Raw genomic sequence first — 13,871 nt, 5'->3', positions numbered from 1 at the left:
ATCTAATAAAAGAAAAGAATGATTACTCTTATGGAAACATGAGTTTCTCTATCTCATTTGCTAGGGAACAAACAAAGGCGTAAACTGATAAAAGTGTATAAAATCAATGTGTTTCAGTAACTAATGTCCACAATAAAATACGTGAAAATATTTAATTCAAATTTTGAAATAAAGCACACTTGCGTATAAAGAAATACAATGAGAAGAAGGGGTACTCCCAAAAACGGGGGGAGGGGGGGATTCAAATGATTTCAATACAATGCATTGCAACCCCCGCCGTACGAAATGTTTTTTTTCTCCAAAGAACTTATTTCCCATTACGAATGGTATTTTTTGCAATTCATGTTTTTTTTATTTCCAAAATATTAAGCAACTGATTTATTTCTTGACACATTTGTCTCGAAATGAAGAGTTCTGTGAAACCGATATGTCAACAGAAGCGCGTTTTTAACATTGGATTCATTTTAAACATTCTTACGATTAGCTCGAAATGGCCAATACTTCTCGAAAGACCTGTCATCCTTTCAAAGAAGTATCTACTTGAGTGTAACATACCACTCTTCCATCTCTGCCGTTCCAAATTGTTGCTAAAAGTTGGAAATAAATGAACCCTCATCGAAATTTCTAAATGACTCCCTATTAGAAATACTAGGCCTATAGGAAAAAATATTCTTTTTTAAACCATTACAGCTCGCAACGTTCTATCTGAATAAGTTTTATAGATTATTGCTAAAAAGTAATCGGCAAACACGCTTTAAAATAAAAATTCACTACAATTGATGATCATAAAAACCAAAGGAACTCCAAATGACCTGATTAACAAAGGCAAATATAAAAGTAATTAGGATGTAACGTAACATTAGTTTTCCTGAGAGTTCAATCGATGTGTGCCGCATCATTTGCTAGTAGCGAGTGGAATCATCCCAGACAAATGCCCTCGATATAAGATGCTAACACAAGTCGTTCCAAGCACGCCAACGGATCCAGAATTGCATAATTAAAGAGAAAGGACTTTAATTTCTTTCGCTGAAAGCTGTAGTTCTCATAAAAGCTCCTCGAATGAAAAAAACTCGGAAGTCTGCTGCTTCAATAGTTCGCGTGTCACGTGACTCCGAGAGATCAAAATTTGGGTTCGTTCGGAGATTAGATAATGTGGTAGTTCAACTGCACCATTCGCCTCACTTTGCGTGAGCAATGCGTACTTGCGTAATGGAATTTACCATCGGTTTGAAAGGCAACTGTTGAGCATAACCGCGAAGTCATCATTAACGAAATTTATTCTGTTTTTTATTCTGTTACATACATTTAACGCGTTTCACGAGTAAATGACTTGGAAAATTTATAAAACCTAAAAAAACAAAATTCGCAGTCCAGCCAACTTTGGTAAATTTAGAGTAATATTCTCGAGAATATTCCGGGTAGTTGAACAATGAGCCTTTTCCCATGCTTAATACTGAGCTCAATTGCGGAATTCGTCCAGTGAGCTAGCAGTTTTATTTTCGAAGAGTACTACGAAGTCGGAGATGATTCGATACAAATTGGCAAAAAAAATGTTTTTTTATACAAATCGAACATTATGCTGGATACATTTCCCATATTGGAAAAGGTAAAGACAAAACGGTTTTGGACTCCTTGATTCATCTTCAGTGATGGATGTTTTTCAGTTCACTCTTCCGTGATTGAATCAATCCCTAATTTTAGACGCTTATCATCGTCGTTGAATGCACGTATTTTCAGAGAAGTATGCAAAAAAATATTATATGAAATAAAATGAGATCCTCCGGGTATACGTAATTCGTGGAAATACAGATGAATCAATCGATCCCTGGAAGACTGTCGTGGTGAAAAAAGTCTTCACTCAGGGCACAATTTCGCTTCAAATCAATACAAATCAAATGTAGAGCCGCGTATTTCCTTTGGCATGCAGATTTTTTTTTGGCATTGGAATCACATGTAATGACGAAAGACTGTTAATGAGAAACTTAGGCAGCCATTATGTTTACCAAACTCGAAGGTCTCGCAGGCTCTCCCAAGAAATTAAAAGTCTAGAAGTCAAAAAAAGGCTTCCCAGGTTTCATTTCCATCTCCTGCGACTGATCTTCCCCCCTCGCGCTTCCTACTGAAGTGATAAACAAAGCAGGCGACAGAAGAGGAATTCTCTCGTTAATATATTTATAGTATGCCATTAGTTAGCCGTTCCGCTGAGAAGAAAGTGTAAGAAGCCGCATCAGGTTGTAATTTACATCTCCTGATGGGAAACAAATTGCTAGCGGGCGAAATTGCATGGCAACCGCAGGGAGCGCCCCGAGAGATTCTTTGTTGACGCTAATCCTTTGGCGGGCCATGATCTCCTGATTTTGTCAGTCCATTCTAAGAAATCGCTTCTTTCTTGTAACCAGAGGTTAGATACATTGCGATAAGAAATAAGCTCGAAGCTTTCCAGGAAATACGGTGTTTTGTACATTAGTTTCGTTATCATCTAAATAATATAAGAATTTTTGCTTGAAAATGGAGTAATGTATTTATGGACAACCTTGTTTCTTGTCATTACGTAAATATCATACCAAATCAGGTATTATCCCTAACGTAATTATACCAACTTTTATTTTACTTCATATGATATTTAACCTACTTTGCATGTATTATAATTTTTATTTTGTTAAACTTCACAATATATATCTCAGATCGCACAGACATACTCCTAGATACGCATAAAAATAAATATGAAGAAAAAATAAATACACTTACGAACTCAAAGAAACCAATGAATTCAACATTTAAACCATTGCAATAACGTACCGGCTCACATTTCATGCAGCCACAGAAAGATTTTTCGCGAACAAATATTTCAAACACATAATGTGTTTTCTTCAGAATTCTAGAAAATACAGAAATTTGAAGGTCCCTGTATGCTACGTCAAAATTTATTAATAGTTTTACGAGTTTTTATAAAATTTATTAATTTTAAAGTGGCGTCGGCAAAACTTGATATGAAAATGTCGATCAATACACTGGGGAGCTACTTTATTTTCGCACGACTTGGCAAACGCTCATCTTTCGTCATAAGGTTTTCCATTATGAATTTATGACTATCTTCTTTTCGTCCATGAAGAATTTCACGAGCATTGATTCAGAACTAGCAGTTGGCAAAGAGACAAGAACCGAAGTACATCTGAGACTTAAAAAATAACTGCATAGTTTGCAATTAGCGATAGAGCCAAATTACGACGAAATACGCATGCATCCAGGATTACTCATTTTAGGTTCTTATTTTGTTAACCCATAAGAAACTGTGATTCCTTCCACTTTTGATCCACGTGAGATTTCGAATGAAGAGTATCAGTGTTTAATGGCGAACAAATATTCGCTCAACACGTAAAAGTAAGGCAAGCATATCACAGTAACCGTTCTCGTTCAGCTGATCAGTTCAATGATCAAGCCTTTGTAGTTGTCGATCGTTATACGATACACTTGGAGATATTCACCCATCGAAACGGGATTTTCGTATAATTCCAGTGAGAAGATGCTCCCCAGCCCATTTTTAATGGTGTAGGGAAAATGTCAAAAGTAATGGACAAAGGAGAGTGCTTCGAGCGGAGGAGAAGGCGATTGGTCCCAGGGGCCGCGGTGCACTGGAACTGCCGGCACCCTTGCGGTAAGGACGCAAACACTGGCGTAACATAGAACTAGAGTCACGGATATCAGAACACCATAGTCACCTACGGCTATCATTGTTAATAGCGCAGTGCATGCACCGTCCCTCGGATGACCTGAAAAGCATGACGCATTTACTCACCGATCGTGGTGAACACAGTTCCGCAGAAGAAGACGGCGTTCCAGAAGCCCCACACTTTCTTGTCGCTGTCTTTGACCCCGAGGGTGTACGAGGCGTAGAGTTGCTCCTCGAAGGCCCTCAGGCTGGCCGTGGCCTTCACCTCCCACTCCTCGTTGTCGGGGAACGCGCCCACGTTGACCTCGCCGGGTGAGAAGTCCGCGACGACGCTGGGGCCCCCGCGGCCCCCACCCGCGGGCCCCAGGCCCAGCGGCTCCGTCACCACGCCCCGGCTGAGGTCGCGGATCTTGTGCAGGAAGGCCTTCCTCTCGCGGAAGATGTCCTCCCGCTGCTTGTCCTCGTGAGGGCCCTCCACTGCCACGAATATCGCCGCCCCCAGCACGCTGTACGCCATCACGACGGTGAGCAGGAAGATGTGCGTGAACCACCGCGTGGACCAGTCGCGGACGCGGCCGTAGCACCAGAACGCCGTCTTCTCGCCCACCGACAGCCCCGACTTGGCCGTGTTCAGCGTGAAGTCCTTCGGAGCGGAGGCGGCGGTAATGAATATCAAGATCAGTGCCCAAGGGAGGAGGGGGGGAGGGGCACAAAGGTGCGGTTGCATGGATTGGGGCCTCGTCGAAGGGGATTCACCCGTCTCGAGCGGATCACTCACTTTGAATCTCAGGATATGAAAATTTTACGCAATAACCTCAAAGCCATGGTGAAGCCATGCCTCATTAACGACGAGAAATACAATAGGCTCAAAAATCATTAGAATGTAATTATTCTAGGATTATTAGCTGCTTTCCCAACGATGAGAAGATAATTGCTAGCCCTTGATATCAAGATACGTTTAAATAATTTCTTTAAAACTGTGTAAAGTCAATTTCATTTTTATATCATTGTTAATTTTTCATCTCAAAATAACAGTTGTAAGTATTTTGTATAGAAAAAAATAACATTTGGTTGAGCACTTAGCGTAATTTCGAGGCAAGATTAAGAAGCTTTATTATCAATTGACCTTACAAATTAGAGACTTGTGAATCATGTGTTGGTGATGATCACTTGAGGAAATAAGGAAGACGGGAAACGATAACTTGGGAAAGACGGTGGAGATATAAGGACACCAAGGGACACTAATTACCCCTTGATGACGATTATCATTGGAATCAATTCATCATACGTTCAGACGTTTAACAGGTCAGTCAATGACGATCGGTGTTGAGGAAGTCCAGTGGGAAAGTTTTGCCGTTAAAAGCTTTTGCATGATGACGACGGTACAGTTTGAGGGGGGAGAAAGTACGCTTGCTGACGGGTATGACGATTCGTGTGGGTGTCCGCGTAGTGCGAGAGGGAGGGAGGGATGCCGCTGGAGGGGGAGGGAGGGAGGGAGGGAGAGCGGGTAAGTAACTTCAATACACCTTTTAACATCATTCAGCGAAACCTAATCCGTTCAACACAACCTTCGATTACGGTACCCAGGGAAATCTAATTTACCCTGGCTTTCCCTAAACTACTTTTCAAAATACCCAACAATAACTATCAATGTTCATTCAATTAACATTGATCTCACTTTTAAAAAACGCCTAATGCGAAAAATTCTAAAAAATATATCATTCCCTTCGTCGCCATGCCCATCGCAAATCAAAATGCATACATTATCAGGACGAAAATATTATATTTTGGAAAAAGAGAAATTTAGACCAATGAAATGTTATACAAGAGCTTCCAAGTGACTTCTATCCGTGATTCTTCCAACGAAATAAATAGAGCTGTTTTCGAGTTACTGCAATAGGTGCAAGAAACGTTGGCGATGAAAATAATGATTTTGAGAGTGATGGATGGATATCAAAGATACAGTATGTAATTTATTCTCTCGACCGCGATCCGTCGATTCAATTGGAGAGATTACGACAGCGAACCCTAAAACGCGAATAAAAGTTAACTGTTGATATTAACATTGGTTTCCAAATAGGCATTATTCTCAGTATCTGCCATCAGATTACCGTAAGTTTCAATCACTCAACAAAAACACAAACACAGGATTTTAAAATGTACTATTTTTATGTATTTTATTTTTGGATTTAGCCAAAACGGGAAAATATTTTTGGAATAAATATTCCAAATAAGAATCCAGCATTAGTATTCCCGTTGCTAACGCTAATGCCACCACAACAAATCATGCGAGTAAAGAAGAGTATTATGAGATAAAGGAAGCTAGAAAGACGGAACAAATCTCATTTCTCCAGCAATTTTCGATTCAAATTGAGCCAACTCTGAAAAAAAGTCATAGGACCGAAACCAAGCATTAAAGCATTGAAATCACGCAATGAGAAGAAATTATTTCGATGTTAAAATGAAGTTTGAAATGTGTATAATTGTGCAGTCACTTTGATCGGTCGCGAGTCCATACCCTGCGCATAATCCCAGGGTAAGTGCAGCGCATTGGGAAATATTCAAAAACTTTTAGGATAGGATATTCAAAAAAAGTAGACTCTATAGTTATCACATGCCATAATGCACAGAGACGTCTAATTACACCGAAGATTATTACGATTCACGAGGAAAAGAATACGAATAATATGTCATTGAATTTTAATGGCATTTCAATAGCGTCTTCACCCTTCCACTTTGATTCTGCCATAAGGAGTGAATCTCAGGGTTGAACACACTGCCACAGAATTACCAAAAAACATCTAGGATCAACGGTCAAATAAGCTTCGGAACCCTTTTTGCCGAGGCTACTACTTTCAGTAACGATTAGCCCAATATAAAAATATTTCCATTGGCGTTTTTATTGCACTATTCAAGAGTAATTATGGCAAGAGCAACGTAGGAAAGTCGCCAAAAGATGATTTTTCATCCACAATAGAAGGCCGCGTATCTATTTCGATAATCGAATGTGCACTTCCTACTCCAAATATTACTTGTCATCTGGCTTAAGTTCTTGCATTAGGGCCTTCGCCACGAGAGAGAGAGAGGAGCACCATTTCCCACTGGGTAAGACACAAGAAGGAAAATATCCCATACTCGAGACAGCGATATTCATCTTCCCTGCGTAAACAACTAAGTCGGAAAAATCCCATGATAACTTCCATAAACAACAAAAAAATCAAATATAAAAATTACTAAAATAAAGCTTTAGAAAAAATTAAAGCAAAAAGTTAATTCGCCGTTTTTTTTTAATTTTAACGACAAAGTTGCGGAAAAAAACGAAGAAAAAGTATATTGCCCCCCGTTGTGTTTATCTAATGCGATCATAAAACTACTGAAACGTTGAAATGTGTATCTCTCCACTTCTGATTCCTTAAAATGGCTTTCAAGAGGATCCGACTGCAGTGAATTGCCTCCGCTCACATTAAAGTCGTTGAAACCTCGCGTGTTGCAATAGATAAGACGCCATGATCCAGCGCTACTCAATACCCAGCGCGTGTTGTTAATGGCTATACGTAAGAGAATTGAACCCATTTGCAAGTTTATTACTCACGCACTTACCTTAGAAAAATGAAATAGTGGAAAACTAAAACATTTTCCCAAAAATTCCCATTATGGTTGCGAAAAAATTGCAAATGTATTTTTCCCTGTAGTTAGCGGGTTCAGAAAAATTATCCTGCCGAAGTTGGGAGATGACCGCTTCAGATTACGAGGCCCTCGCGTGAACGCTCCGACTAGAACCAAAAGAAATCATAAGGTTGGGAGAACAAAACGGCGTACAAGAAACTTTTGCAGGCAGTACCTCGAAGTTGAACAAAATTTAGAGCAGCGGAAAGCTATCAATTTCGAAAACAGTGCCATCCATTCCCCGCCACTTCCCTCCGCTTTGCCTCCTCTCAGTCTAGCGATATATCCACTCCAAGATTCGAAGATGGGTTAGTTAAAGCTATGACGGACCGTAAGAAATATTTGCCACATAAAACCAAATACTTAAATCAGTACATAACTTATACAACTACGGATCGGCGAAATTAAAGAAAAATTTGAAATAAAAATTAACACTTTTCTATGGAATATTCTTGAATGAAAGAATGCAACCAGTTTGAAGAAAAAATCATAGTGCAAAACAAACTTAACATTATTAAACAATTATATCATACTGACGATGAAAACGAGAAAGAAATTGGGCATGGAAAAATAAGCATAAATAGACATGCAGCCAAAATTTACCATAGTAAATATTGAAACTTGTATTTGTTCTCGTATCATTGTCACACTGTTCAACATTAACTTGAAACAGTATTTTTATTAATACTGAAAATTATAATAAAATACGTACCTTTCAATAAATTCATAATCTTAATGAAGTAGAAAAAAAATTATTTTTATTCCGATAAAATATACTGTCTATCTCAACCATACAAAAAGAAATGGTCTAATTATTGATAAACAGAGGAATTATCAATATTTATCCAAGTTGGACCAATATATATGCTGGCACACTGTCAGGAGTGAATTGATTCATGTTTAGCGGCGCTAAAAGCTTCGTAATTAATATGCATGAGTTGCTGTTTCAGTTCTGTCTCACAATTAAAGAAAGACATTGACGCGATCTTTCAATGAATATATACGAGGGTGGTATGAAAAGTTTCCGACCTCAAAAATTTTAGAAAAAATGTCTTGTATCTTTGTTAGGTCTGAAACGTTTCAGGCCACCCATGTATGTATGTGTATATGTATTGCATAAATTATAATTATTAATTATATATATTATATAATATATAATTATTTTATTTGAGCGAGTTCGTATCATTACTAATAAACTCCTAAAGGGATAGACCTACGACAAAAAAGTGTTTCGAAGGCAGAGACATCTCAAGATGGAATACCAACACATTTATAAGGAAAATAAGAAAAATGTAATTTCTTAAAAACAATTCAGCAACACTGTTTCTAATTATGGAAACGTAATAAATAAAGTTTGAAGTAAAATGTCTTCCTAAGACGCCCACAAAAGCTATTAAAACCTTCAAAAGGAAACACACACACAAAGAAATGTTACCTCTCCTTTTAAAGTACTGACATTTACTAGTTTCAAGTTAAAAGTGTCAACACGCATGAGTTTTTGCATGCACCAAATGCTTAAACGGTTCATTGGTGGATTGAAAAAAATCATCGGATCGGACATAAATTATTTGCAGAAGAAATAATATCGACCTTAATCACTGAACCCTCAAATTTCAGTGGTCACAAACATTCGTATAATTTTTCTTAAGTAAGGAAAAAAGTATACGAAGTCTGTTCCATAATTTCCCAAACTTTATTTATTACACTAAAAATACTTCACTAACAAATTATTGGTCAGGGTCCCTTTGAAAGTAGTCTCGTTCCCAACGTACACACTTATCCCAACGGTGTTTCCACTTTTTGATACAGTCCTGGGACGCTTCTTCCGCAATGCTCGCAAGCTCCTCCGTCGCATCGTCCTCTATCTCTAGAATGGTGGCAAATATTTTTCCTTTGAGCAGGATTTTAAGTTTGGGAAAGAGAAAAAAGTCACATGGAGCCAGGTCTGGTGAGTGGAGAAGCACAGCAGTGTTGTTTTGGCTCAAAACTAACTAGTTCTGAGAGACGAATGAGCCGTCGCGTCGTCCTGGTGAAGAAACCACTCGCCACTCCGAAGTTCGGGTCATTTTCGCCTGATCCTCTCTCCTAGGCATTTCATAACCCCCAGGTAGTACTTCATGTTGATTGCCTGGTCCTTAGGTAGGTGTTCGTGGAAAGGAACGCTCGTCGTGTTCCACAGAATGCCGCCCCTTTTTGAAGCAAATAAATCACTCATAACATGCGGTACATTTCATAGCATCCTCACCTTTAACCTTGGTGATCAACTGAAAAGTTTCCGTGAAGGATTTCCAGAGTTTCACGCAGAATTTTACAGAACAACGCTGCTCCTTTAGGGACCTCATTTCTGCGGATCCGATTTCTCGCCCCATTCCACGAACACCCCTCACATAAACGGCAGTGACTAATAAACAAAACAAAGTGGTCGAAGGTGGTTATTTAAGAGGTTTGCGCGGACACAACGCCTCCAATTTAAAAATAAATTAATTTAAAAAAACAACTGGAGGCGCGCTATTCAAAAATTTCGGGAACCTTCTGAACAGACCACGTATTCAAGTGTAACAACTGACTTTAAATGTAATAAATCCATCATAAAATGATTCGCTTTGGTAAAATAAACTACGTACGGATCGAAATGCTCAATTGCTGGAGAAAGCGTTACGCGAGCAATGAAAAATTCTCGTGCATTAAGACTCGTGTATACTGTTTCAATGGACATTTTTGGAATTGGCTGTCGTTCAAGATAAGCGGAACGTCGCTGTCGAATTGCAATGGGGGAATATCTGTGTGCAGTGGGCGGAGGGATAAGTGAAGGAGGGCGGGCGAACGCCCCCCCCCCCCCAAAGCAGCAGCGAAGGACGGAAGCAAAGAATTCTGGGAGAGAAAAGAGCCTCGATGTTTCGCCACTTCCATCCTGTTGTCCTGAGCGGAATGAATAATTTCAAGCAGCATCGCATAAAAAACCAGGGGACTTGGAACGAGGCGAGAATAACAAGTCGTCTAGAGTGAAAAATAATGATCTTCTGAAATTAAAATGTCGAGTCAGAAGGGATAGGAATGAGAACACACCAAACACAAGCGAAAACTAAGCTAACGACGAATACATCCGAATGGGTATCTTCTCGACGTTTATCGACAAGTTTCTTGGAGTTTTTCCTTTTAATTGTTCATTGCACCCCGGATGATATTCCATGACTCCACACACATTTTCTTACCGTAGGGTATATTATTATAGGGTTGCGGCAATGTACTCGGAGAATATTAAGAAAGCAGATTTATGACTTCTTTATCTTTTTCATTCTTTATCTAAGTATTTTTTTTAACTCAACGAGACCCGCCCACTAAAGTACAATAAACCGAACGATTAAAAAGACGTTATATTTACAACTGTTTATCCCGGACTATCTTTAACCCAGCCAAGAGAAAAGAAAGCGCCCATTGGAATCTTGACGAGAGCGTTTGGTGTCTGGAGCCCCAGATCCCCAAGGTTGGTGCTCAATCTGGATGACAACGGCCGCTCACAGATTATTTCCAAGCGCACCAAATCGAGGGCATCCGTTTCCCCTCTGCAGTTCGGGCGCATATCCCGTTAACATTTCTTTGAGAATATCACTACCACTTCACGTGCCCCTTGTCCCTCTGTCCTCAACTTCCCTTCATTTCGACCGTTGCGGAACCCTACACTGAGCAACTCATGACTTGCGAGTCGTGCCTTGCCAAAACACGCTCAGAAGGGTGGAACACACATGGCACACTGCCTCATGCGTGCGCTGTTGCTGTGAGCTGCAAGAGGGACGTCTATGTGTTTGTCATGGATTTTCATTCACCGCAACTATCCCATGACGATGGCATTAAAGACATTTCATAGCTCGATCCCTTAAAAATGAATCCAAGTACGGCTCGCGGTGAACGGGCGTCTTACATTCAGAATAAATGGCATTAGTGTCAGTTGCCTCATCGTTTTTCCTCAAAGCTTATGCAAAATATCTAAACCGAAGCGCCAGAGACATAACTGTAGGTAAAGCTGCCCTTTGCGGTAATACGTAAGCATACCGACGAGGAAAGACAAGAAAGCAAGCACCCACCGTAGCGGCGGACACCAACAAGCTCTCACCTTGAAACCTTTGAACTGCTGAAAGACATATCCAGAAGCTTTGCCGGGGTAAAACTGTAAAGTTCCCAGAGGGCCCCCGTCGGGTCCCGTCACGGCCACCCCCGGAGTGATGGGTGTCCTCGGTCCAGGGGTGACTATGGGAAAACTGATGAAGGAGGAGGGCCTACCGCCGCCCACGGCACTCCCACCCCCGTCCACCCCCGAGGGGATCTGCACGCGGAGCCTCGACCGCCGGGGCGGAGGGGGCTGGTCCGACCCGGGGACATCCATCCCCTCCCGCGCGCCCTATCAACCGGAGCCAAGAGCACCACCCCCTCGAGGGCACCACATGCGGCGGACACTCACACTGACCGCCTCTCCCGGCCCTCGCTCCTCTCTCTCGCCCCTCGTCGAAAGCGTGCCCCCTTGCCTTTTCGGCTGTGCCCGGCGGCGAGAGTCACGGTCGTCCCACGGCCGAGACCTATCGATTGGCGGCTGGGGCACGAGGGAAGACCCGGAGGGAGACGCGAACGGTGGAGGAGGCGAGCGCGAGGAGAGACCAGCCTGACCCCCGGGGACTCAGCAGTCCCACGCCGGCACCGCACACGAGCGGATGGGATATCCTTCAAGAAGTCACCCTCTGTGGTCGCATGACGTCAGGGGTCAGCGACGGGGATCTCGCGCGAACGGAGGAGAGAGCAGAACCGGCGATGTGCAACGATCCCTCTTAAAGGTGGGTTCTCTCCCTTCTCTCGGACCCACGACTTGGAGATCGGCTGTCGCAGCGAACCCGACGGCAACCGCAGGGCATCTGAACCCCGCCGCCCGCGGCCGGAGATGCCCCACACACACCCCTCTCGCCCCCTCCCGCCTCGCTATCGAAGAGCTCCGAGGAGAGCCGAGTGACGACTTCTCCTCCCACCTCCCCCCCCCCCGAGCGCCCTCCAAAATGCCGTGACCCCCACCCCACTCCTCGCCCCTCCGCACGGCCACCAAGACGTCTCCCCTCCGCCCACGCACACGGCACGTTACGACAACCATTCCGCCCTCCACCGCGTTCCCCTCGCCTTGCCACGACTCCTGGCCCCCCTCCCCGCTGAGTCACGCCGAATCCCACTCCCCTACCTCCTCCCCCGCCGCACACCTCCGTTGTTCAATCGAACCCATCCGTCACTCCTTCTAAGAGCCACGCCAATCAGCAATCAGCCTGATGGTTGGTTTGATCGGCGATGGCACAGAGATCACCTCACACTGGCTGATCCCGAGCGCGCGAAATCCGCACCCTCGCGGGGCAGCGCTCCTTTGGCAGGGCCAGGAAATCACGCGGATTGGGTTAAGCCGGGGCCTCACCGGAATCACAAGCCTTCAGGCACAACCTTCAAACCGCTGGACTTGGGTGACGACGCCGGCCACTTTTACATACGCGGTTTAAATTACCTTTTCCCTCCCACTCGATGACTATGGAGAGGAGCATATTTTGGCGGAGATGGTGGTGGTGATGGAGGGGTGGGCGGAGCTGCCTGCGCGCCTCCTGCAGGGGAATTCTGTGCCTTTTGAGCCGCGACAGTGATTGTCTCTATGGAGGTGTGTCTCAAATACGTATTACTTAATCAGAAACTATTCCTGCCAAATATTAATAAAGGGGAATGAAAAACTTATGAGATGACCTGCATTATACGAGGTCTATCCAATAAATACGCGAACTGGTGCAATCTGGGGGCCATGACGATGACTAAAGCCCCGCCCACTAGCGGCGCCTGTTGCATGAGACCCAATGAGCCGTCTATGCTTGGCGGATCGTCGAGCTGTGCGTATGGTGCCAGTTATGATAGTTTATGTTGTTCTTGTTTTCACTGTCTGCCGAAAATGGAAATTGACGAAATCAAGGAGCAAAGAATCAACATCAAGTTTTTAAAGAAGGGTGGAAAAAGTTATCAAGAAATTACTGAAATGTTGACAGCTGTTTAGGGTGATAATGCCCCGAATAAAACATCCGTTTTCAACCGTATTCAATAAAACAAAAAAAAACAAGAAAAAGGAGATCGAAAATCGAAGTCATGCTCTTGGTTTTCTTTGATGTGGAAGGTGTAGCTCATCATGAATTTCTTCCTGGAGCACAAACAGTAAATGCTGAGTTCTGCCTTTCTGTTCTAAAGCGTTTGAGAGATCGCGTGCGTCGTATGTGACCAAATTTGACTCAAGGCGATGGATGGATCCTTCACCGTGACAATGCACCTGCACATTCAGCATTCATTGTTCGCCACTTCCTGGCAAAAAATTCAATTACCATCCTTGATCATCATCTGTATTCACCAGATCTCGCCCCCTGCAACCTTTTCCTATTCCCAAAATGCAAAAATATGATGAGGGGACAACACTGGGTAGATGTGGACACAATAAAGCAAGAAACGACGAGAAAAATACTTAGACTTAGAGAGTACTTTG

General features: G+C 42.7%; 1 protein-coding gene across 1 annotated transcript in view; it reads right to left on the bottom strand.

The window, feature by feature from the left end:
* The window catches only part of LOC139691413 (uncharacterized), a 68,224-nt gene extending 56,008 nt beyond the window's left edge, over positions 1-12,216 (bottom strand). Inside the window, exons 1-2 of the mRNA XM_071589211.1 lie at positions 11,448-12,216; positions 3,797-4,313 (exon numbers count right to left, since the gene is read on the bottom strand). Coding sequence (XP_071445312.1) covers positions 3,797-4,313; positions 11,448-11,717 — 787 coding nt within the window. The 5' untranslated portion in view covers positions 11,718-12,216. The remainder of the gene's footprint in view (positions 1-3,796; positions 4,314-11,447) is intronic.
* Between the last annotated feature and the right edge of the window lie 1,655 nt (positions 12,217-13,871).

Source organism: Hetaerina americana, unplaced genomic scaffold, assembly GCF_022747635.1.
Source record: "Hetaerina americana unplaced genomic scaffold, ioHetAmer1.1.p SCAF_34, whole genome shotgun sequence".
In the NCBI taxonomy this organism is placed as follows: Eukaryota; Metazoa; Arthropoda; class Insecta; order Odonata; family Calopterygidae; genus Hetaerina; species Hetaerina americana.
The sequence above is the reverse complement of the archived record's forward strand: the minus strand, read 5'-3'. Positions and strand labels throughout refer to the sequence as shown.